At 43.7% G+C, this 22,994-nt stretch overlaps 1 protein-coding gene across 5 annotated transcripts in view; it reads right to left on the bottom strand.

Moving 5' to 3' along the window:
- LOC125333070 (leucine-rich repeat and calponin homology domain-containing protein 2-like) overlaps positions 1-15,381 on the bottom strand; it is a 41,066-nt gene extending 25,685 nt beyond the window's left edge. For all 5 annotated transcript variants that reach the window (XM_048318616.1, XM_048318618.1, XM_048318617.1 and 2 more), the window contains exons 1-2: positions 15,069-15,381; positions 1,635-1,779 (exon numbers count right to left, since the gene is read on the bottom strand). In XM_048318616.1, coding sequence (XP_048174573.1) covers positions 1,635-1,779; positions 15,069-15,354 — 431 coding nt within the window. In that variant the 5' untranslated portion in view covers positions 15,355-15,381. The remainder of the gene's footprint in view (positions 1-1,634; positions 1,780-15,068) is intronic.
- Positions 15,382-22,994: the final 7,613 nt, after the last annotated feature.

Raw genomic sequence — 22,994 nt, 5'->3', positions numbered from 1 at the left:
TCTGTGTATATCATTTTCCAGCTGCATGCATGTGTACCTGCTATGAAATACATTCTTACCCACTACTGGATTTAAATCTATATTGAAAAAGCTATCCACATTGATGGACTTCCACTGCCAGAAATACATAAAATGTTTCTAATAAGATACATTTTAAAAAGTCATTGGAAAACAAGCTTGTTCAGATATGGTATGAAATGAAAGCAATTCCTTTCACATATGAAAGTAAAAAAATTAAAATCAGTAATTGCTGTTGATTTAGGTAGAGCTCGCTCTATTTTTGACCAAAAAAACCTTTTAAGTCCTCAGACTACATTAAGAAAAATACAGAAGTTTTAGTGCTTAATTGATATGTATTCAGAGCATTGTTCTCAATCTACAAATCTTGGGGGTTTTTAATATTTTCTCCACGACTACAGCGTACAGAACTGCAAAATCAACAAAAACATACTCTTGCAAATTACACCATAAAATGACTAGAACCTTTTCACAGTCTCTCTATAAAAGCAACAGATTTATTCTGTAAAATTTAAAGTGGACAATACAAATAAATTCTGTATATAGGTGTGCATTAAGTCTCTTTTTATGTTGCATTTCAGGCAGATATGCCAGGCTTTTTTGGTTGATGGTATGAGAAGCAAAAACACAATGTGCAAGTAAGCTTTTCTTGAACTGACTATAAAAGAGTGCCAATGAAGCAGTCATTCATGTCGCTTACATAGATTTCCTCTGGTTTTCCAGGTTTTGGGTTTTTTTAGGAGCTGCCTGCTTTACTATGAAATGCACAATACGATTCTTCCACCATCTGAATCCCAAATTAGAATCTGAGATCGTGTGGTTTTCTTCTGTAACAAAGCATCTGAGCTAGGAAGGAAGGATTTTAGCCTGCTCTCCAATACTACAGCCCACACGTTCCTGCGCTGTGAAAACAGTCTTTGGATAGGAGCACAGAAATGAGGACAAAGCACAGTTTGGCAAAGGATGATCAGGAGAGTCAACTCTTGAAAGAAGAGTTAGAACTACACAGCATTTCTGTGTAAAGAAATGTATTCAGCACCTCAAACACCATCAAAAGAGAAATGGGCTGCTGCTGAAGAAAGGCCGTATTTCTTTCAGAAAATTTTGCAGTTTTGTATCATATTAATCCTCTTTAAAAGTGCCACAGAGCACATTACTCATGAATTAGCACTAGAAGAACTGATATTTGCAGATTTTGAGACAGAGTAGGTTTTGGGGATTTAAATAGCTCTTGACTGAGAAAACTGTTTTGGATTTGATGCAGCCAATATCAGAAACAAGGAATATTGTGGAAAACAGGGTCAGGAGAGTTTTTTAGATTCCCTCTCCTGCCAGAGCTCATATCCATCTTCTGTTCTTGTGAGAAAATCCAACCATATGTTTTCCAAGTTTAAAAAGAGCAGTACAGCAGTGGATGTAAATAATGTGCAAAATGAGCCAGAGTAATTTACCCTCTTGATGGCAGCAAATTTTCATACCTGTAGTTTCTGAACACTGTCTGTCTACATAACATCAGAAACAAAGAAAACTGCAAACGCAATGACCTGATGAAGCAAAATTCCAACTCTCCAATGAGATACATTATATAAAGACCAAAACCGACCACCATTACTCACCTAATGTTAAGGTAGGTAAGCATTTGCAGGTTTTTAATAGATTCTGGAATGGATTTGATGCAGTTGTGATACAAATTTAAAGTTTCCAGTGGTGCAAAAAGCCAGACATCAGGAGGAATTTCAGTAAATCTGTTCTTTGAAAGATCTAGAAGCAAATGGGGAAAAAAAAAAAAATTCCTTTTTTAGTCAAGATTTTCCCTGCAGTAAGAGGAGATAACAGTACCCACTGTTATTCTTGTCATGCTCCTAAAAATTAAGGTGTTGCAGGCAGTGTAAAATAATTCAGTTTTACCAGATGCTACCGCATATAATTAATACACAAAAGAGCCTTAACATACTAAAAGATTATTGCTCAATATGCAATTACAAGAGAAAGTAGAAGAACGACAGGAATTCAAAAATACATTTCATACTACATAGTTACAATGACACTGAATATCAATTATGATTGTCCCTCTTCTATCAGGTCTTTGTTCTGTGCAATTCTTGGATTTCTTCCCCTCCAACTCTGGGCACAACAGTAAGTCAAGGTACAAACCCAGTCAATGTCATTTTTCCTGTTTGACAGCTACGTTAGAATCCAATGTCATTGTACAATGTATCTGCAATGCTAAAGCCAAGCTCCCAAAACACCCTTCCACAGTAACTGACATTCTCCAGCTGCACATTTGTAACTTAGCTAAAAAGAGCATAAAGTTGCAAAAACCAATGCCACACGTATTTATGTATAAAAGTCAAGATGCAATTTAGCCTGGCCTAAAAACGGAAAGAGGAGGTATCTTTGACCATGGGAACACAATAGTTGAGCTAGATTTATTCTGACAATGCATGACTACATTATGCAAATCTGCATGCAGGAGTTCTGACAAAACTGCGCATTACCAAAATGCACAGCACCTCTGACTGTATGAAACCTTGAAAAGAACCAGAAAATACAAATGAAATGTGACCTAAGAATCCTGAAAATCATCAGCTAAACTACCAAAACCTGTGTCATCAAAAGTCCACCAACTACCTTGGAAGAAAGAGGTATTTATTTGAGAACAACTGCCCAGTCTTCTGAAAGTAACTGTGGTTCCCAACTCAAGACATTTTAAAAGGATGTGGTTTCTCAGAAATGCTGAACAAACTCTTTTAACAGAGAAGTAATACAGATCCCTTGCTATTTCAGGCTTTAGTTCTCAGTTTTTAACACTCGCATGGCATAACTGTTTCTGCTTAGCTCCCATTCTATTAACACTGGAATGAACATACAGTTCTGCAAAAAGTCTAGAAAGGGGTTGGAAAATTGGCTCAAAGTCATTATCTGGTTCAAAGAGAGCTCAATGACCTGAAGTTTAACTGACAAACCAGCTACAAGCAGCATTTCTCAGGGCCAACACTAGAATCAAATATTGTTTAGTTTCTTCATCACCAACCTGGCAAACAGGATAGAATGTGCCTTCAGAAGTGCACAGACAGCATCCAGCTGGAGGGAGCAAAGAGGCAACTCACATGCTGGAGGGACAGGATGAGAGCCAGGACCTCACCTGGCAGACACTCACCTTGAATAAAGGCCAGTGCAAAGACCTGCACCTGTGGCAGATACCTGCTCACACCAGTGTGAGCTGCAGGACAGAAGGGTAGAGGAAAGCTGTGCAGAGAACACCCTGTGATGCTGGTACACAACAGGCTGAATGCAAGATACCAGGGTACTGAGCAGAGGGAATGGCCATCCACAGCGTGCTGCAGGTGACCAGCAAATAAAATGGACTGGTACAATGAAACACCACCTTCCCGTGGAGTCATTTTTGGCAGCAGCTTTAATTTTACTTCTTGAAGTCTAGAATATGTGAAATTTTGTGTGTCATCTGGTTGTCACTCCATTATTTCTAAGAAACATTCTCAAGCTTAAGTATCACAAAGTCTTCCAATAGATCAGAGTATCCACTGCTAATACTGAATTCTGCAAACTTTACCTGCAAGAGGCAGAAAAAGACACTCCTAGGTTGGAGGAGTGGCATTCCTAATGAACTGTGAGAAAAATGGAACAAAGTTAACTAAAACTGAACACCTCAACAAAAAATAAAAAGCTTATTTAAAAAATTCGCATGCTTGAAAGAGTTTTTACAACCAGAGAGGTTCACTTTCTGTTTTCTACTACATTGGATTTCAAAATGTTACAGAAAAATGACAACTTTCACATGAAAGTTTTCTGCAAAACCCTTCTTAAACAAATGCTGTCTTGTTCTAATGTTCAGCAGAGTGTGACAACTGCATGCAGAAAAGATGCCCACGGTTTTATTGCTGGCACAGTTCTACAACCTCCACCACATGCTGAAGTCTTTGATACAACCCCATTCTGAAAAAAAACAGGTCTAAGCCTCTTCCTGATTTGTTTTATCAGCAGCTGGAAAGGTGACTGAAGGCTAGTACAAAGACCTAGTCCAAAAAACAGAAATGAAGAATCCCACCCTACTGCCACTGGTCCCAGGAGCAGGACTGTAGGCTACACCTGAACAAGGCGGCTCAAGGGCACCATGAAAATTTTGCTGCTTTATTTGCTTCCAGCCATACCTCAACCACAAATCTTAGAAAGTCCCAGGTTAAAAACCAGCTTTGCTATTTCTTCTGCAGAAATAAATTCTAGAGGCAGACCAGAAAACAAGCAGAGGATTCACCAACTCTCTGCTCTGGATAAGTGGACCAGCAGTGTAATACGGGCAACATAAACCGGCTGTGGTTTCTACCCCGGCCTGACACAAATCACATCAGCACAGTCTGGCTGAAGCCCCTCAGCAAAAACCCCATACAGCTGCACATCAAAATATATACCAAGGTCACATTATTTGTGTATTACTTTAGGACCACTTCTCTGAAAACAATGCCTTTGAAGACACTCTGGGGGAAGGATTAAACTTTTTTATTATGAAACCCAGAAATCCTATTAAAACAGGAAATTATACCCACTATCTCTCAATAATAAAATAAAAAAGGTAATTAAAGAGGTGGGAGATAGCATGACTTCTAGTCCAACCAACTTTTTCATTCCAACATTGCAAAATAGCATTAGAATAGCTCCAGGGGTTGGTTCAGATTTTTCTGAAGAGAAAGATTTGAGTATCTATAGTTTTCCACAATATTCTCATATTGAATGTACTTGCAGCTTTTTTAAAACAAGTAAAGCTATTTTTATCCAAACTAAAGAATGATTTCTACTCCAAAAATGTTTTCATAACAAGCAAGAAGTTTATGAGACAGTATTGTCTATTATGGTAAATAAAATGTAGATGTGAAACTTATGCAATTTAGGTACTTTTTGAAGACTAATAACACAATGGATGACCAAGAAAATGTGGTCTGAAAAAAGGAAAAAACTTTAGGAATAGGCTGCTTCTCTATAAACAAGACAGCTTTCATCTCACTTGAAATGAAAACAGGCTGCTAGCACTTGAGAATGGCTTTGTAAGGGTTAATAGACTGGAGAAGCAAGGAAAGCTGCTAAATGCAGAAGCACAGATGATTTAGGACGACAACTCTAGAAGTGAGATTATAGGAATCCTTTGCTTAACCAGTTTAGACTGGAAAACTCTCAGTGGGAGTGTTATGTGAGGACTAAATAGAAGACACTATCCATGCCTGCTCATGAATCACAGGGTATTTCAATACACTATCTCTGCAGGAACAATAAAAGTGAGAAGTACACCATTACTAAGGTTAAATTTGAAAGAGGAACTAGAAAAATATGAAGAAGTCAGTTGCAGTTTAGTTTTTTGACAGAAAAAGTAAAGTCTTTAGTAACTATAAAACAGTGATTAAAAAACAATATATAGAAAGATAAAAAGGAAAGAATTTTAGGAAATCAGTCTGGAAGGGAAGCTATAAGAAGTTATCTTGTAAAAATTTAAGCCATGATCAAAAGGCAGAACAAAAAGCTCAAGCTGTCAGGTTATAGCAGTGTGCAGCAAGGTAGTTAAGTAGTGTTAACATCACATTTGCCTTGTTTTTGCACTTTTCCCTAAGGATGCAGTACTGCTTACTGTCAGGAACATCCTGATATAACAGACTGGCCTTTTATTTAAGCCAGTACAATCCCTTTTGTATTCACATATTACATACACTAAATGCTGAACTTGAAATACGAGGCTCAGCTCGGAAATTTACACTTGAACCTGATCTTGATATTATACTCTTTTCATAAAAATACGTTGCTGATCCAGGATATTGGTGTTAGGCTTTTGTTTGCTCCAAAATGGCATTAAGAAACTAGATCATAAAAGCCTCACATTCCTCACCCCACAAAAGCCAGAACTGCTCTAACTCATCACAGATACAGATTTTCCTAGCCAGCTTTTCTAGCAATGCTTTAGCCTAACCCAACCAAAGTCTAAGAAAAGTTGTAACTGTATAATTAGTCCTACTAATGAAGACAGTGGATGCATAAAACAAGTGTTCAGAGCTGATCCCAAAGATACTCTTTTAGTCAATCTACACATAAATCTGAGATCATCACACAGAACACTCATTTGTCTGTCAGATGCAAGATGGTTCTGAAGAAGAAAAAAAGTAGCTTCAAACACTACAGAAACACCTGCATGTGGTAATTCCGGGAGGCACAAGCTGTCCATGTCCACAAACCACCATCATTCTGATTGAAAAAAGCTTTGTTACATAAACAGTGAAATTGGTTTGTTCATGCTAAGTGCCATTTCTGTGGTTAGTAACAGGAGACAGATCTCTTCCTGACTTTCTTAGCTTCTCAACAAATTGGAGAAGGAGTCTCAGAAGAAAGGAACTCTTAAGATTCCCAAGCTCACCTCAAATGGGATGTATGTCTCTCTAGCATTTCCCTCAAACCCTACACATCTACTTGTAGTTTCACAGTTTCAATCCTAATGAATGACTAGCATTGTTAAACACAGAAATGTTTTAAAATTTTCCCTTCAAAAGAAAAATGAACCTGCGTAATTAAATAATAAATATCAGAATTCTTCAGACTTACTTATGTTGCAAAATGAAGTACTGAACAATTAAAATACATCCAGATGCAGAATGATTGCCCATACTGATAAAAACAGCAACCATTTCAGTTGCAAAGGAGACCAAAAATTTAGATCTTACCGGCAAAGAATGGTCAAGAATTACAGCAACATAATTTCTACATGTAACTGTGAATTTCACATAAAAATCAACATTTCCTCTCCAACACTAAGAGCTATGGTGAAGGACAACACAGAACAAACTGAGCACCCATCAACTCTTATGCACGGTAAGGGAACTGAGCATGCCTGCCAAAACCCTGCAGCTCCCAGGAAACTAACTGGACCACAAATTGTCACAAGAAAAGCTACATACATTTAAAGTCTATTCTTAAAAGCTTATGTACCAATATTTAACTTGATTTTCATGTGTTGTATATACTCAAGTCAAGTAGAAGCAGGCTGTCTTCTGCTTAAAAGAAAGAAAAAACACTCCCAAGACTAGAGGTGGCTACAAGCAGCTTTTACTTTTTTTCAGCTGGCTCTTTGACAGCATGGACAGCATGGAATAGCTTCTGGTTTTGTGAGAACGTATTACAAACAGGTATCAAAATGGTATTTGGATTCTAGATCCAACAGCTGAAGTGCTAGGAGATACTTGCTTTATGGTTACCCCCACCCCCAAGTTTAGTTACAGACTTGATCTGTGCAATTAAAATGACAAACAAAGAAACTGTACACAACCATATAATTGAGGTTTCTTATCAAGTACAGAGGGAGGGTTGTACAGGCAACCAGAAACTCCATTTGACAGATTCTGAGTTCTTGGCTTTTCATGCTAATCAGCACTTCCAAAAAAAACCAAAATCCTTTTCAAAAATACACTTTTATTGCTTTAGAGACTTCAATAAAAAATAAAACACCCTGTCAGACTGAACCATAGTTCTTCCACATGAAGGAAATGTTTCTGTAACTGGAATAGACCAATGGTTCTCTCTCACACTTCTGCTACCAGGGAGAAAGAACTGAGATCCAGCACACTGGCTCTGAAATCAAAGTAGCCTTAAGGAACCCACTATTCCAGTCCACCCTCTCTGAGCCCAGTCTCCCAGTCTGTATTGGATGCATCTACACTGAACATGTCTAAATTGGCAGTTTGGTTCAAGCAATTCGTGTTTTTCATGTAAGTTGCCTCCACTCACCACATGCTGGTTCAGGTATGTGAGGTTTTTCCTGAAATCTGTACCAGCACAAAACTAAACCAGAAGCTCTGATCTAAAGGTTGGAATAACTGGGGGGCATGCTGGTGCTGATCTGCTGCACACCAATGCCAGTGTCGTCCATACAAATCAGACTTGTTACTCGAGGTGCAACAAGCCAATAATTACACACTTGAGAGAGGCACTGATTATTTATTTTGGAGTTGTGCAAGTGTGGGTGCTCAGTGGTATTCCACGAGTCAAGCACACCAATTATAAAAACTTTTTACTATTTATACATTTTAGCAAAGAAAGGAATTAGTGTTCATTGGCTGCAAGTTACATGGTTCTCTCAATAACCAGTATTCTACCTTCTATTGGGTAATGACCTCTCTCGCTAATTAGTCCATGTGCCCAGTCTCTCTTCGTTTGGGTCAGTGGGTTACTTGGGTTGGTGGTCTGTGAGTTGGTGTTGTGATCTCCCCATGCTGGAATTACCTTTGACCCACTCAGAACTGATTCAACAGAGATGCTGAGTTGCCTTTATAGGTTCCATCCTTATCTTGGGAGTTCTGTCCTTGTGGCCCTTAAATTCTGCACTCCCTGTGCCCACTATCAGTGGTACATCCTTCTTCCCAAGCCTTGTAAACCACCTTCCACACCTGAGATCACTGAAGCCTGTCAAGCCCTAAATCTTAACAAGGCAATTCTTAAACCAGTAATTTGTTTTTCTAACACCTGGACATCACTTAGGACTTACATGTTAGTTGCTATCTGTTTCACCGATTGAAATCTCCCTCCTTGCTGAGTAGGCTTGAAAGTACACAAAGATCAAACATCAAAGAATATCCTTTCTTAAGAAAATCTCACACATTCCACATTTTGCAACATGAGGATGAACCCAACAGATGAATTCAGCGAATTCTTCACCATGTTACAACATTAGAAAGATCCAGACATTTCCAGCACAAGATACCACAGTGCTCCAGCCCTGGAGTGTGTTCAGCTATTTAATTTTGATTTAAATGCAAAATAAAGAACACATCACCAGGATCACTCCTCAATCTGGCACATGAAGATGTAAATTCAAATACCATGTCAAAAGGACATTACCTCATGTCAAGGATTATCTTCCTCTCCATTACTGAAGATGTCTTGGCTCCACAGAGCTTTTGGAGTTTAAAGTGGTAAGAAGAAAATCCCACCGGAAGCTTTTTTTGTTTTGGCACTTTAGTATTTAGTCTAGACTATAATTGTTAAAATGCTTTTCTACCAGAAAGAGTGAAATGTATTTTCTTGACAAGTCAGCAAGACTTCTTAAGCTGGCATATTACAGCACAGGGCATCTTCCTCCCACTTAAACTCACCATCATTTATTGGTTTAATTCTGACAATTTCTTTTTTGGCTTTGAAATGTTTTAACTCCAAATTTCCGTTTCACAGACAATATAAGGTAAAGTAACCCTCATTCAACAATGAAGCAAAGCCTGGGTTTGTTAAGGAATAGCTCAAATATACACAAAATTCCCAAGGAAAGACTTACATCAGCATCTGTATGCTCAGTAACACACATCCAAGCCTTTGTCCTGATGAGCTTACATTCTAAATAGACATGAGGCAGAGACAGAAGCTACAATCAACCTGCAGTAATCAGCGTTTACTACATGACTTATTTTATGTGCAGATAAAATGGCTTGTCACTGAATAAACTAAGCAGAAACATTTTTCAAGTAAGCTGAACTACTGGAAGACAAAGAACACTGGAAAACAAGGCAAATGCACTAAGATGAAAGCAGAAAAAAACCTGAAGAAACTGGGTAAAGCAGCAGTCCATGAGCACTGAGTAAGCAGGGTCGAGCAACAACTCCAGCATGTTCTCCTGAGACCTGGAGGTCCCTGCTGTAGCAACTTCAGCATCTGTTCTTACTGGCTGGTGCCTCCTGCCGACTCTGTCCTACTCATGCCAGACCTCATGGCAGCGTTTAAGAATGGCCACAGCCACTTCTATTAGCTTAAAAATAATTACGTAGTATCTCTCATTACCGCATGTAATGACTTGAAGCAAACACTCTCAGAAACCTTTTAGTTCTAGGTCAGTCTTCAAAAGAACAAGTTCTCGTCCACTTCATCCTGCTTCCACCTATGGAAACAGAAGTAAAGTGACAAATGGCAGGAGTGTTTGGTTTAATACCCAGATGGTCGGGGATTTGCTCACGGTGCAGTTACACCGGCTGCTCAGCTGCCAGAAGGCTGGGCTCAGGGCTCCTTCAAGCCTTTTAACTACACAAACGTTTTTTCAGAAGTCATATGTTGACATTGGGAACACATTTGTGATAATTATGTCTGCCAAGCACAAAACTATTTCAGTTCTATACCAGAGAATAAGACTTGTATTTTTTATTTTCACCTGAAGTGTGTGACCTTCTCTAGACCTGTCAGCACATTCTCCTAGCAAGTGGCAAACAATTCCAGGCTAGTTGGAAGACAGATGAACATTAGACTGTTGGACAGCCACAGAAAAGCAGAGAACTCAGAAGTCTCTTCACACTGTCATGTAAAACTTTTATCACCAAAACCCCCCCCCCCAAAAATCCCTAAAAACATATCAAATATCCAAGTATCTTTGCATTTTCTGCAGAACTCCAGCCTTTAGCCCTGGTTTTGTTACCTTTTTGCTAAGGACATATTTCAGCTTTAAATGCCAGGCTTGCAGGGAATATGAGTATGTACTTTTGAATCGGCTCCAACCAAGCAGCACAACTCAAATGGGAAAACACACTTCACCAAAAAGAGTATCTCAAAAAGCAAAAGCTACTCCCTTTTTCTTTATCACACAAGTTTTTGCAATACAATTCGCAATCTAAATAATTTGCCCCCTCTGCAAATAATCAGTAATGAAGTATCAAAAAAAAATTCCTTAGTTGATCAAACACAGAAATACTACCAGTGCTAGATGTTGGATATTACAAAACACAAATAGTCAATGCAATAGCAAATTTAATTTTGATGGATGGAGACGGTAAGAAGTCAAAAAATTACACATCGCATGTTTTCTGTAGGTCAGTATTTCAGATAAGGCTATAACACTGCGTTATAGGGGTTTTTTAATATTAAGATATAAGTAGAATTTTTCATAATACAATCCTTTTAGGCAGGCAAATAGTCATAATCAGCTCCTTTGACTTCAAGTCACTGAACTGAGACTTTTCCTAACCTGCCCATCACACCAAGTATCCTTAACAAGGATCCTTATTACTGGCCTTCAGCAAGAAAGCCTCAAGCACACACAGCTCATTTCCCCTTAGCCCAAACACTGGACAGGCTGTGAAAACACCGTGGAAAATTTCCACAATTGTTTGTTTATAAACTGTCACTACCAGATTTTGCATCAGATGCATTTCAGAGCATAAACACTGGTCCCTCTCCCCCAAAGAGTTCCTCTTTTTGTTCAAATCTGAAGGAAATGCTGCTGAAAAACTACATTTTGCAACATTTCCAGAATGTAGTCTAGATTTAGGATATATGTCAAATATGAGTGCTAGTTTTTTTAGCTGAATATTGGATTTGTTGCTGCTCTTCAGTTACTGCCATCCTCAATTTAATCAACATTGGCTCCACCAACAGAAATAATTTTATTCAGAAAGGAAAATATAATTGGTTTGGAAGTGCATACTGGAGAGGCAGAACCGCATTATAAATTAACATTCTTTTGCATTTCACTCTCAATATTAAGCTTTGGGGTTTAATCTGTAATCACGTGAATGACAATATACCTTAGAAGGGCCAGAATTAGGATGTAAAAAAAGTGAGACATGCAAGTAATGGTGACAATGGCATCTGTAACAATGCCATGCCCAGACTGCTACTGGCCATGACAGGAGGGCTCACTCTCAAGTCATACTGGAATATACTGGTGTTACTCCTCAGCTATGAGGAAGCAGGTGGTGAGAAAGGAGAAATTTCAACATTCATCTATCTGCAGGCAATTATTCACCTACTTATAATTGCCTGGAAGCTCCCTCAGAATTAAAAAGTGGGAATTTAAGCTGCTGTGACAAAGCTATAAACTAGTAAGCCTGATGGCACCGCTGCATTTAACTGGAACTGTCGGTCATGCACCTTCCGTATTTACTAAATTCATTTTTTTATAAGTGTTCACTAAAAAGGGGGCAAATTGCTAAAGGCGCAGGTTGACTTAGGCTCCTGTGCTACACTGTCATCCTGAACTATCTCTAAGAAAATAAAACAGCAAACACACAACTCTTCAGCTAAGCAGACTGCGATTACACGGATGTGATAGACTCAATTACTTAACTGCCAGGGGGCCTAATGTTGCTCAGACACAGAGAAGCAAAATTACACATAAAATTAGTGGAATATTCAAGATCTCTCTTGATACTATGATTTTACTTTTTTTTGAAGTTCATTAAAAGCAGCACACGATCTGTTTGGGCAGCCAGAAGACAAATTCAGATAAATAACAAAATAAGGATTTCCTGGCCAAAGTGCTGCACGGACAATTCACAGTTAAAAAAAAACAGAAAAAAGAGCTAAGCAGCCAGATTTGGTCACTGCGCATTAGACACCTAATTTAAGATGCAAAAAGTATGCCTCAGTATTTGCAAATTAAATATTGGCAAGCCATTATGTAAGTTAGATGCAATATAAAATCCCAAGCTATTTTTGATAAATCAGCAGTTGTGCTTCAACACAGCTCTTGCTGACTTTATTGAGATAAAGACAGAATATTTTGGGTTTACAGTAACGCTGCAGATCTACTGCCTAAGGGTTGGTGATACAGAGAAGAAATTGCTTACATCCACAATGGTCAGAGGCTGCTTTTTTAAAATATTTGTTCCTAATACCACAGAATTGAATTTCGTAGTCACTGACTTAAAACAGAAAGTGAAACTCTGCAAATATTTCTGACCCAAGCCCCCATCTCCCACATCTCTGACTCCATCTAGAACCTTGTTCACAGGGATATTTGCATGTGAAACAAGGATAAGTTCGACAGAAACACCAGTAACTGCATGACTGTTGCCTCTGAGGCTGCTGCTAATTCCCCACCAAGCTCCAGGCCACACTGACACTGTCAAGGATGTCCATGATTCACCAGCAGAACACTGTTTACCCACTTGACAAAAATTTCTACAGATTAAATCAAAATAGAGACTACAGATCTTTTGTTTACAAGCATCATCTGAAAGATGTCTAAAATTTGTACTTCATCAGGATTCATTCATAAACCAGGACTACATTAAATCAGGATTCTTCTGAGACAGTACTTTCATAGACCCAGATCGATTATTTCAGTACAGGATTTTAGAGCAGCAAGCAATAAAGCTACTTCTGTCAGAGGCAGCCCTTAAAACATTTTCACACCATCATTCACAACAACAATTCAATCCTGATGGGAATGACTGGGCTCTACTACATCCTAAAACAGAGAAACAAGATCACTGAAGACGGCTCTGACTCAAATGTTGAGATTCAAAATAAATGGACAAAAAAACCTACCAAAATGCAACCAGCAATAATTAGAAGCAAACAAAAAGTATAGATCCTTGATGGACCAGCTTCAGGATACAGAAAGTCTTTTAAATAATAGATTGCCTATATGCCTACAATGCTTCTTTCTTTCTGAATGCTTTGGTTACTGAATACCTTCACAAAGCAGTGACCAACAACATTGCTAAATACATTTTTATGCTGGTACAAGGAAAACTCCAGCTTCCATTATTTCATGGAACCTCTTTTTATTTCCAGGTACCATCATGGACAATTTCCTATTCCAAACAATATACCAGCTATTATTAAACCATGGGGAAAGAAAAGCCCCAAAACAAAACAAAAAGCCCCACAGCATTAATTCACTCAAACAACATTTTCGAAAGCCACTACTATTTGTGAACAAAAGACCCTGGGCCTCTCAGTAATATTTTCGTCTAGCACATTATTCAAAATAATCCATTTTAAGCAACTACTCCAGCAGCAAAAAAAACCACAAGCACTTCGGGGATGAGCCACAATATGAGAGAACCTCCGTGGAAAATGTAGCTTTGTCTTCTAGGAACTGTATAGAAAAATGCCTCCATGTTTACTTCACCTAAAAGCCTGGGTAAATCCAGGCCCACACTCACGGCATCCAAGCATTTACCAACAGAGTGAACACATCAAGCTCCCCATACTCGCTGCTGGATGCTCACACATCCCTCGCACCCGCACTTGGAACCATCTTCCTGCGGAGTCGGGACCGCGATACCGCTTTACTGCAAGGGATCCGACACCCTTGAAGGCACAACCCAACCACAACACGGAGCTCTCCTTCCCCCCAGCGCGAACTCAAGCGCTCCCCTCACCCTGCACACCCTGCTCAGGGCACAACAACTGCAATTTCCCGTCCTTAAGGCACGTACAGACGGACACAGGGGACGAACGCCCGATTCCCTGAGACCGCCCCCCTTCCCTGCACGCAGGCAGACCGCAGCACCTTCCCCTCGCCGCACACAGAGCGTTCTCCTCCCCGCACAGCCCCGCTCCCCGGCAGCCCGAGCACACCGACAGCGCCGGCTCCGCTCCCACCACCCGGGGGACAGCGACTTCCACCCCCCAGAACACACCGAGCACCGCGGAGAGCTCGGACACGCACAGCTGGGCGGTGCACGGAGCCCCTCAGCCCGCACATCCCTGTGCCCTCGCACACACAAATACACACAGCCCTGTGCCCTCGCACACACAAATACACACAGCCCTGTGCTTTCGCACACGCTCACACACAGCCGCTCGCCCCCCACCTCCCCTGGCACCTCCGGGAGCCCCGCTCCGCTCGCACACACGAGGCTCAGCGTGCCCCGCTCTCAGCCCACACCTGCACGGCCGCTCGCCCCACACCCACGCGGCACAACCGGCCCTCAGGGCGCCCAGCAGGGCAGCCCCGACACTGCACCCCCACATCCTCCAGGCCCTGTCCTGCACGGAGAACCCCCCCGAACGCGGAGCCTCCCCGCTCTCCTCCACTGCCCTCACACAGCGGGGCCCCCGCTGCTCACCCAGAGCGGCCGCTCCCGTGACACCCCCTCCACTGCCCCCACAGCCCTCCCGTGTCACCACGGGGACCCCTCCGCTGCAGCCCCGCACCAGGGCCCCGCACCCGCCACCGCCCGGCCCCAGCGCCCGCCACAGCGGCAACGCGCCCCCCGCCCTCACCGCCGGGCCCGCAGCGGCCCCGCAGGACGCCCGCAGCCCCGGCCCGGCCACGGCCGGGGCCCACTCACCTGCTTGCGTGGTGTCGCTCAGGTCGCAGCCGCTGCCGGGGAAGTCGCGCAGCTTCCTCCCGCTCAGGCACAGGATGCCCGAGCTGCCCGCCTCCTCCAGGGCCCGCTCCAGGCTGCGCACCGTGTGCGACTGCGGCAGAGCTGCCGCGCCCCAGTGCGGCCCGGACGAGAAGGAGAGGGTCAGGTGCGCGGGGATCCCGAGCCCCGCCGCTCCGCTCCCGGGCGCCGTCCCGCTCCCGCTGCCGGTCCCGTTGTTGCCGCCGCCGCCCCCCTGCCCGGCCGCCATCTTGACCGGCCCCTCCACAACAACGGCCGGGGCCGCCCCGCCGCCGCTGCGCAGGCGCCGCGGGGCCCGCAGGGGGCGCCGCGGGACGGGGCGGGGCTTCGCACCGCCCCTCGGCCGCCACAACCAATCCGCGGCGCAGGCGGTGCCGGCGGGGCGGGGCTTCCTCAGGGGGCGTGCGCGCGTGTGTGCCCGAGGGCTCCTGTGCCGCTAGGGGGCGCTGCCGGGGCTGTGGGGCCGGGGCTGAGGGGCCGGGGCTGAGGGGCCGGGATCGGGATCGGGACCGGGACCGGGACCGGGATCGGGATCGGGATCGGGATCGGGATGGGGATCGGGGTCGGGATCGGGACCGGGACCGGGACCGGGATCGGGACCGGGACCGGGACCGGGATCGCGACCCTCTTGGCAACGGGGGCATCCCGGGAGCCGGGGGAGCCCGGGAGGGGCGGTCCCGCAGCCGGGACGGGAGCGGGCGCGGGGGGCGCCGTTCGGGAGGGCGCGGCTGCGGGGAGCCCTGCGGAGCCGAAGGAACGCGCAGAGATCGCCTCGGCAGCCCCGGCGCCGCTGGGAGCGCGGCCCTGCCCGGCCGCGGGGCCCGTCGGCTCCGTCCGCTGCCCTCAGGCTCCGCTCGCAGCTGCGCTCGCATCTGCCCCGGCAGCGCAGAGCAGCGCCCGCTCCTCAGGCCCGAAGCGCTCCTGCGCCGGGAGCATCGGAGCCGCCACGGCCTCTGCCTTGCAAACCCGGCACCGGCAGAGCCGGACTGCGGATCCCCGCGTGTGGCAGCGAGAAAAAGCACCCAGGAATCGGCCGTGGCAGAGCAAAGGGAAGACGAGCGAGCGGCTCACCCTGAAATGGGTCAAGGAACGCTCACACAAAAGCCCCAAAGGCACGAATGCCCGTGGCTCAGAGTGCGAAAGGGCAGTGGGGAGACATAAATCAGAAGCCGCTTGCAAGGTCCGGGGCCCAGTTACCTGAATAAAATGCTACACGACTGCTGGGATACTCTATGGATGGATAATTGCCTCTCCTACCATGTAATCAGTTCTTGTTAGGTGCTGCATATTTACCTTCCAAAAATGCCTCTGGAGCTGTGATTAGGAAGTGCTAAAGAAAGCCTCATAGAACCACATTTTAATGCAATTGCTCTGTGTTTGATAAGCAGAATCTGCTTTTAAGCCTTGAACCTCATGAAGATCCTTGCATTCTTCAATTGGCTTGGGCTGGTTTTTTATTTTATTTTTGCCTGCATATGTCATGCCTAATTTGGGGATCTAAGGGAAATTCCCTTTGTATGGAACACACTGGCCTTCAGTCAGCAACATATCACTGGGAGATAGCTGAGCCATTATTGATCACAAAAGGATCAGACCCGAAATACTTTGTGCGTGATGTCTGGGGGAAATTCAGCAGAACGGACTGAGCCAGGATCCCTGAGAAGGTACTGAAGAGTGAAGGCTTCAGTCCTGCGCTGCAGCGCTGCCTGGATTTGAGGATCACCCTGTCCTGGCACACAGACTGCCCTTCCAGCAAAGAGGTCTGTGTGCAACATGCAGGTGTAGGGGAAAAGGGGTCCCTTTGTCCCCTGCAAATCCTGTGGCTGGCTGCTTCCTCTGACCTCAGCTGTGGATCCTTGTGGGGACTGTGGGATTCAAGCTTACAGATGAATATCTACCAATCAGTCTGGCTGGGCCAGAGCTTCTGCTCTTGTCCTAAAAAAGCTGATCATTCCCTGCATTCACAACAAGAATATCGGGCAAACCTGTATAAATACTGCTGACTTCTGTCCTCAGTTGAGGTTCCAGCCAGAGAGGGTGGAGGGTGAATAAACTCAGACTGATATTGGGCCAAGTGTGTAGGATGATTTTGCCTGCAGACATGGAGCAGGAGGCACAGAGTCTCTCCAGCTGGCAAGAGTGAGGCAGAGCAGGAGCCAGGAGCAGCTCCAGCATATAACTTCTACTAAATGTTAGAGATAGTTGCTCTGAGTATCCAAAGTGTGTGGCTTGGCATGGGGCCAGCTCAGAGATGCAGATTTGCTGTCCTCCCTCTCAGCCACATCACTCAGCCGCTCTGTTTAGAGCCCAAGTTAGAAAGAGAAAGAAGTTCAGCTCTCTTTGTATGAAATAGGCCTGAGAAATTGCCAGAAGAGTCAAAATGCTTTTTTGTCACTCTGGAGTTCTCACATATGAGGGGCCTTTTTATCTTTAACCAGATACTCACTGTACCTGCAGGTGCTCCTACGAAAAGCAAGCCAAGCTTGCTTAGTCTGCTCAGACACACACATCTTCACAGGAACTGAGGTTTCCCATACAGTAGGCTGGAAGCAATGTCTGAGGCTTTTCCTAACAGCTCACCAAAAATTCCCAATCTGCAAACTGTCTTGAGCAAATTGCTGCTTACTCAGGCAAAAGCTTGAAAACTGATTGCACGTGCCTATGGTAGAGCAGATTTACCTGTGGGGGTCATTTATCACCTCCAATAGCTGCAGAACCAGAACAGATGTCTGGAATGCTAACCTCTAATTACTTTTATTTATAATGGATTTCACAGGATCTCAACAGGTCTTTTTCCCCATGCCCTCCTTTCTTTGTCATTTCACAAGCAAAACCAGAGTTACTAGTCTAGTGGCAGAAGGCTCCCCAAACCAACCTTCCTGGCACAATGAGCAGTAAGCCATATTTGTGCCATCCCTCAGTTTCTCCTATAAAACAGAGATTGTTGCATTTCCTTATTTATTGTGAAAGGTGAGTTCAGGACGAGGTGGAAACGCCCAGGTGTTGTCATGAGAATGCGGAAGACAAACATATTTTCTTGCAGCCATGCCAGAGTTGAGTTTCAGGAGTCTGAAAATTTGTGAAAATCCCACACTTCCGTGAAGAGCTTCCACTTTGAAAGTCTTTGTGGTTACCCACATCTGCTCCAGATGAGATGAAAACTCATGAAGATATGACTTCGACAAATTTCATGTTAATGCCTCAAGGAATGAGATCTGTATCGGGCTTTGATCTGTCTAACATTCAACACGGAATGCAAGATGTGGTTACTCACAACTCTTGCAGTGAGGTAGCCCTTGGCACAGTTGGCCCAAGGCATGCTCAGAACAAGTGAGTGAGAGCTGTGTGCCCGTCCTGCTGCTCTGCCTGCGCTGCTGCACCTCTTAGCCCTGCTCAGCGTCATCGCTCACGGACCCAAAGTTCCCCAGGGCACTGCCTTCTGGAGAGAGCTAGACAGGATTATCTGTCATGTTGGTGTGAAATTGATTATGACAGTAGGGACAGCAAGAGTGGAGTCCTTGGTTACCTCTGTCACTGCAGCGTGTGCTGCAGGCTGTGTCCCAGGGCAGGCCAGTGCCTGTGGTAAGGACATCAAAGCACAGTGGCAAAGCTGAGGTGCTGCCCAGGGCGTTGTGCAGTGTGATGCTCCCTCGACACCTCCACAGTGCTTGCCAGGCCACACAAGCTCTGGGCACCTATGGCCAAGCAACAGGGATTGTTGACAGGAGGGAGACCCCTGAAGCTTTCAGTGTTCCTGAGTTAAGTACTTGAGGTGAACACAGAGCAGGGCTTTGTCAGTCTAGACTGCCATTTGCTTAGAGAAATTAAATCCTCCTGAAATGTCAGCACTGAGCTTTTTTTGCATCCTTTAGAGACTTTCTTTTGCTTTAAGCAATTAAACATGAGAGCTTTCCTACTGTTCTTGCTGTGCTTCTTTATGAGTAGCCTCAGTACTCTTCAATGGATGAGACACTGAGGTAACACAGTCACTGTTCCTTCAACACTCCCATGATCCTGGTGCCATCTCCTTGATGCCTCTTCAATTTCTTTGTGTTTACTTTGCTTATCAGCACATGCTCTATGTGTCATGGATATTGCTTTTCTTCTTCGAGACCTGCAAGTCTTCCCACAGGCAGTTAAAATAATCTCCAAATACCTGGCTTCAAGATTCATACTAAAGTGGCACCATCTGGCCCATTTTGAAAGTGAAGCAAGCAAATCATACATATATTCCCACTTAGATCAAAAGGCAAATGCCACTCTATCTCTGCTAAAGGGCAGTCATTTATCTGAAATGCCATTTTAAAGAGCTAGAAATAGCTCAAAATACTCCAGCATCTGATGCTTGAATAGAAAAGAAGCAAGCAGGATTCTGTCTACCTGCTTTGGGAAGCAGTATCTGTTCTTAACAGTCATTAACAGACCACAGTAAGCGAGCAGATCCATTAATGAGAATATTCCTGATACCTTTCCCATTGGGAGCATCTGATTGATTGCACAGCTAGCACTGCTTCATTGAGCACAAGGAAACAGTTCTGAAGGCAGTGGGGAGGGGAGCATCTCTCCTTAAAGATGTCATTTCGATCCCCACCTATTCACACTACATGCACTGGAAATACCTTGTTGTGGTGCTGCAGAGGCTTTTGTCCTTCGCTGATCATTTTGGTGTGATTTCAAACAGGATTTGTCTTTTTAGTCTATTTTTAATAACTTGTTTGCTGTGCAGTAGCATACTTGCCTTGCTTGTTTCCTGGAGAGATTAGAAGCATAGCCCTTTCAGTTTGCGTTAATATTGAGAGATCCCTAAAAGCAGCATAAACTGAAACTACTCCTACACGACAACAAGCAGCACAGCCAACACAGGGTGGTGTATCTGTGGATCTCCATTTACTGGAATGTAGCTTGGCTGGTTACAGATTGCACTGAAGCTACCAGCTCCTTGTCATCCTGTACATGTGCTTTTTTATGGGATGACTATGGGGACATTCTGCATAGTCCAGAGGTACAGCTTATGGGTGTTGTAGCAGTAGTTTTGCACGTGCCAGGCTGAGATGACAATTTTAATACACATACAGAAAGAGAGGTGGAGAAAAAGCCAACAGCCCCTCTCTAAATAACTCACAATTTTGCTCTATGCAGGCTGCATCTGCTAAATTTGTAAGAAGCAAAGCAAGGATTTTGTCATTATCCATGGTTGATCTTGTTTTCCCTAAGCAGAACTCAGTGATGTGTGTACCTCAGACACTTTATAGCATACAGTGGCTGAGATACACACAGTTAGCATAAAACTTCTGCATAAAAACTGAATTATCATTATCAATGTAGTTCATTTTGGGAATGGTTAAAATAAAGAAATATTGGTGTAACTAGAATTTTCTTCAAAAAGCCTGAAGAAGTGTTTTGTTTTCTTCTATCTTCGCAAGAAGATGATTTTCAAGTGGTAACACATGGTTGAAAGGCCATGTCCAGCATCTAACAATAAAACATAAGCTCTTTTTAGTGGTTGTTCACCAATTTTGGAACAGCTTTGTAGCCGTTCCTCGTGAAGAGCTGATGGTTGTGGGGTTCCCATAAATTAAAAGGCCTAAGCATCCCCCTTGTGGGCAAAACACAGTGTCACAAAAGTGATCAGAGTTCTGGCCCATTGAATTAAGTGATTGTTTATGCTTTGAGCAATTCTGGGAGAGGCTGGAAAGCTTCCATATCCTCAGAAAAAAAGTGTGTGCATGCAGATTCCAAGCCTTTCCTTAACACACATTCCTACAGCCATCCAGGCTTAGTTCCCAAGGAAAAAAAAACAATAACTATTTATTAGCAATGGAGTAATGTAGTTTTGAGTCCACTTCACTGAAAGTGAACAGTCATATATTTTGCAGTTTTGTATTAAATAACTGTGATATGAGGTACCCCTGGGAATAACAGACAAAGTGACCAGTGTTAATTCTGAGATCACGGCGTAAGATTTGTTACAACAATAAATCATGACAAGTAATTTAACATGTAAAAGATTCACTAAATCTACTGAGAGACCAAGAAAACATTTCAGATAATACAAGTGTATGACTGCTGGCATACGTTCCTTTCTCCCACTGAGTTTATTTTTGTTTAGTTTTAACTAAAAGCCTTCTAGGGTTCCTTGGGGTTTCATTATATGGCAAGAAGAGCGTCTGATAAATGGAAAGGCCCAGTGCCCCAAAGTAACACTTGGTCTTTTGGAACAAGTTGGTCCTGCCTATGCCAAACAAGGGGAAGGAATACCTGGTGCCTGTGGCAGAGGTGCCACAGTGCTCTTTGAGGGCTCAACTTGATGCCTTGTTGCCACAGTATCAGTGAGCCAACACAAAACACTTCTAGAAGAAAGCATAACATAAATACTTCCCCCCCCTTCTTCCTTTCTTTTCTCATTGTTATTTTATTAATCCTGCTTTTTCGTTGTGAAAGTCACATTCCTGACATTCTTTTTTTAGGATGTAGGGTCAAGTCTGTCTGCCAGACACCTGCAGTCCTCTCCAGTGCAGGGGGATTGTGCTTTAGAGGAGGTTCTGGCTCTTCAGGCCTTTTCACCAACTCCAGCATGTGTCACTTACACTGTTGATGTGAGAAATTACTCAGAACTGAGATGATGGCAGTGCTTAGACATACTAAGGAAATGGGACACTTGCCAAAATGTTAAGAGGTCACAGACTGGCAGTTGAGAGATAAGAGCACATATCAGCTCATACTTCCCAGATGAAGAAATATGGCTTGGAGAGGTTTTATCACTGCCTTTAATGCACTTGAAGGAAAGCAGCTAATTAAAGCTCTCGGCTGGTGAAGTGGAATTTGCTGAAAAAGCTGTGGTGTAGTTCCATGAAAAAAATGCCCTTTGAATATTTTATAAGTTGCCATTTCTAAACTCTGCCTTTGTCATCTTTGGTCTCAAATGTTTGTTTCACTAAAAATGATCAAATAGAAACACTGCTGGAAATCTCTCAACTGTTGCTTTCAGATTTTCTGAAGATACAAATGTGCAAGATTTTACAGAAAGCCACGAAAGCTTTCATGACACTGTTCTCACAAAGGGACCAACTCCAGCTGCTGCCCCATGTGGAAACCTGGGTCATTCAGCTCACGGCTGGCCTGTACCCAAGGAGACTCCAGATCCCTCCTGCAGTCCTTCCCTCGTGTCTCTAGACAGCTGCTGCTTTGCAGGACACTGCCCAGAGCCCTGCTCCAACACCCTCCTTAGGTGGCAGAAAATGATACTGCTGTAAACCTCCTCTTCCAGTCTATTGCTAAAAACTGGGCTTATATGGATACTTCCAGTCCTTTCCCAGCAGCCACAGATTCCCTGGGTGCTCTGGCCAAATTGCTGGGAAATTTCAAGGATTCTCTTTGGAGGAAAGCTATTGGACTCGGGCAGCATTAGTGCTAGGGTTCTCCAGAAAGCAGCAGAGCCCCCAGCACACGTTGTGTACCACAGAATGTTGCAAACAGGGTGTCATGACCCCAGTTCCTCACATCTCACGTTAATCTGCTTTCATGGTCATTCCGCAGTGTCACTGCAAAAGATAGCAAAGGTTATTTGTTGCTCTCTCAACACTGTTCTATTATTTTCTTTCGTGAAAGAACACCTCCCTAAACCAACACTTTCAGAAGCACTTGATCTTTCTAAGAGCTGTACACATACCAGGAGGCAATCCTTGCCCTGATTGATCTGCGTGTAGAGATTTTTCTCCCATTTGAAGTGCAAGGTGGGGAAAAAAAACCTGACTTGAAAACACAAAACATGCAGACATTGTTCACTATTTATGTGGCCCCTATTATGTACGTGATGAGAAAGTTTATTTCAGGGTATTATCATACGGAAACTTCAGAGAAAAGCATGCT

The sequence above is a fragment of the Corvus hawaiiensis genome, chromosome 14 (assembly GCF_020740725.1).
Source record: "Corvus hawaiiensis isolate bCorHaw1 chromosome 14, bCorHaw1.pri.cur, whole genome shotgun sequence".
Lineage (NCBI taxonomy): Eukaryota > Metazoa > Chordata > Aves > Passeriformes > Corvidae > Corvus > Corvus hawaiiensis.
Note: the sequence above shows the minus strand (reverse complement) of the source record. Positions and strands in the feature narration are given on the sequence as shown.